Raw genomic sequence first — 2,844 nt, 5'->3', positions numbered from 1 at the left:
CCCTCCACCACTTTGATTTATTTGAGCTCTTGGCTTTCTTTCAATTCATTAGTTTTCCTTAGCTGACTTATTTGATGTCATAGGCCAGTATTTCAATGAGATTCTTGGCAATGCTTTTAGCAGTCCTCTTCCTTCTGGTTTTTAATTTAGTCCGTTTAGAAAAGTCCTTATCCAAGAGCAAACTCTTCACACCTTCACATTGGCATCCAAGTAGTGCCATTCTCTGAAGAAGTTCATAGAGCTGAATGACTTTGCAGTGAATACCCAAACATCTGCTTTACCTGCAGCAATCTAACAATGAACACATCTTCCCACGTCTCCTTCGGATGCTTTCCTCTGTAAACTCCCCTCATACATGTATCTGACTGTTTTGAACTGCAAATCGTAAAGAGTGCAAAAGATGTAAAGTAGTTGCATCCTCTGTAGCTCATGTCAGTCTGCATCAATATCCCATAGTTCCCATCCTGTCTAGTAAATGAGTTATCTTTGACCAGGTTTTCTATTCCAAAGATGGGTCACAGCCCCCGCCCCAGTGTTTGCAAGGACTTTTTATTACTAACTCATTTTATCTCATGTATGGTGACGTTTTCTAATTGTAAAAAAATCTTGAATTGCTTAGATCATTTTCATTTAAAACAAATAAGCAATCTCTCTTCAATTCCACCATCTCTTTTGGTTTCCACCAATGGAAACTGTACTTTACAAAATAGATATGGCAATATCTCCTACCCACTTATGTCTCACAATGTGATCTTGAACTTTTATTTTCATTAACGTAAAGTCAATCTCTTCCTCTTGATTCTAGGTTTTTGAGTGCATTGACTAAGAGAGAGGACATACTTCACATGTGACTTCTTCATACAAATTCTTCCTAGGGACTTGTTTGAATTTCTCAAAGTATGATATATCAACAACAAGAATAAGAATTCCAAAAATATAGGGTAGAGTTACATACAGGGCAGTTTTTACTGTGTTGGGGTTGGAGCCAGGGACTGTCTTAAGCATTCTAAGTACATTTTTCTAACACTGAAGTACACCTTAGCCTTACCATTTTTAGGATATAATTTTGGTGGTCTCATAAGCACACATCTCACAGTATATGATGAGACCATGTTGTAAAATGACTTATTGATTGTGCCTAGATGAGACAGAGTTTGATGTCTTTACACATTGCAAAGGTGTTATTTATGATTTCTCATGTTGGAAGTTTGGAGAGCCCGTCAGTGTGTACTTGAAGAGTATGGATCACACTTGTTTGAGGTATTAATATACTTGGCATTGTCTTGAATTAGAGCAGTACCTCATTATTTATTATTTGATAATTTACTTGTATCAATATGGTCTTGGTTTTTTGTTTTTTTTACAGTTCTTACTTAGTTTTTATTCATAATCATAAACTTAACTCTGCAATCCAGCTAGACTTGAAGGGGAATGAGGAGAATATGGAACCCAAAGGACTTCAGTGAGAGCAGAGATTACAGGGTACTGCGAGCAGATGGGGCTGGGGTGCTCTCCTGAGCTACAGAAGGAATGGTCTGGTGGGTAAGAAGCCCGCAAGTCAAAAGAATTAGAGTTGTCCACAGTCGGAAATGGTGATCTTCTTGCTGGTCTTGCCATTCCTGGACCCAAAACGCTCCATGGCTTCCACAATGTTCATGCCTTCTTTCACCTTCCCAAAGACTACATGTTTGCCATCCAGCCACTCAGTCTTGGTGGTGCAGATAAAAAACTGGGAACCGTTTGTGTTTGGTCCAGCATTTGCCATGGACAAGATGCCAGGACCTGTATGCTTCAAGATGAAGTTCTCATCCTCAAATTTTTCTCCGTAGATGGATCTGCCGCCAGTGCCATTATGGCGTGTGAAGTCACCACCCTGGCACATGAATCCTGGAATAATCCTGTGAAAGGAAGAACCCTTATATCCAAATCCTTTCTCCCCAGTGCTCAGAGCACGAAAGTTTTCTGCTGTCTTTGGAACTTTGTCTGCAAACAGCTCAAAGGAGACGCGGCCCAAGGGCTCGCCATCGGCCGCGATGTCGAAGAACACGGTGGGGTTGACCATGGCTGCAGCAAGCGGTGAGAGGGGACAGCGGCGTCTGCAAATGGTCTTGGTTTATAAGGTCATATCATGTTACTAGTTTTTTTTGTCTTGGCTTTAAAAATTAATCTCTCCTTGTCCATCTTTTCTCCTCCTCCTTTTTACTATATTATTCATTTTGTGTCTCAAATGCCAAGTGTAACTTTGAGAGTCCTTTGTCTTAGGTCTTATTATTTATTTGCTTATTTTCTTTTGATTAAAATTCTTTTTGAAATATGATCTTACTACTTAACCCAGCCTGGCGTGATATTCTCTAAACAGCCCAGGAGGGCCTAGATCTTTATCCTTCTGCCACATGGCTTTAGTTTAAGGACTTCCTTCCTTTGTGATAATCTAAGTTACTCCAGACTCATCACTCATAGTCTTTAACCATTCTTGGAAGCCTCTTATATTGTTCACTGGAGAGGAATACTAGGGACTGAAGTTGAGGTGGAGGTGTGCTCTTCGCTCCTGGACGTGTCTACTAGCACAGCATGACCCTGTGTATATGCTAACTCATACACACACAACACAAGTGGTTTCGGTTTTTATCGATTGCTTCATGGTTTACAGTTAAAAGAAGCAATCAAAATTCTTTTGTTAAGTATCATGGATACAATTTAGAGTATTTTTTTGAACAGTCTCTGAAATGAAGTCATTCTGAAATTAGGTGCAAGTCACAGTAGAGGAAGAAGATCCAGTGAATGACTTGAAATGTTATTCAACCCCAAAGTGCTTGTTCACCTCTAAGCAATGGATCTCCTTAG

The 2,844-nt window shown here is 39.8% G+C and overlaps 1 protein-coding gene across 1 annotated transcript; it reads right to left on the bottom strand.

Annotated features, from left to right (window-relative positions):
• Window positions 1-1,365: 1,365 nt before the first annotated feature.
• LOC142851775 (peptidyl-prolyl cis-trans isomerase A) lies at window positions 1,366-2,097 on the bottom strand. The gene has a single exon (XM_075975799.1). The coding sequence runs from the start codon at window positions 2,060-2,062 to the stop codon at window positions 1,568-1,570; it is 495 nt and encodes a 164-aa protein (XP_075831914.1). The 5' UTR covers window positions 2,063-2,097; the 3' UTR covers window positions 1,366-1,567.
• Window positions 2,098-2,844: the final 747 nt, after the last annotated feature.

This window comes from Microtus pennsylvanicus, chromosome 6 (assembly GCF_037038515.1).
Source record: "Microtus pennsylvanicus isolate mMicPen1 chromosome 6, mMicPen1.hap1, whole genome shotgun sequence".
NCBI classification, from domain to species: domain Eukaryota; kingdom Metazoa; phylum Chordata; class Mammalia; order Rodentia; family Cricetidae; genus Microtus; species Microtus pennsylvanicus.
Note: the sequence above shows the minus strand (reverse complement) of the source record. Positions and strands in the feature narration are given on the sequence as shown.

What these genes read in the sequence shown, in the direction of transcription:
- LOC142851775 (XM_075975799.1), bottom strand. Translation starts at nt 2,062, where the DNA reads ATGGTCAACCCCACCGTGTTCTTCGACATCGCGGCCGATGGCGAGCCC.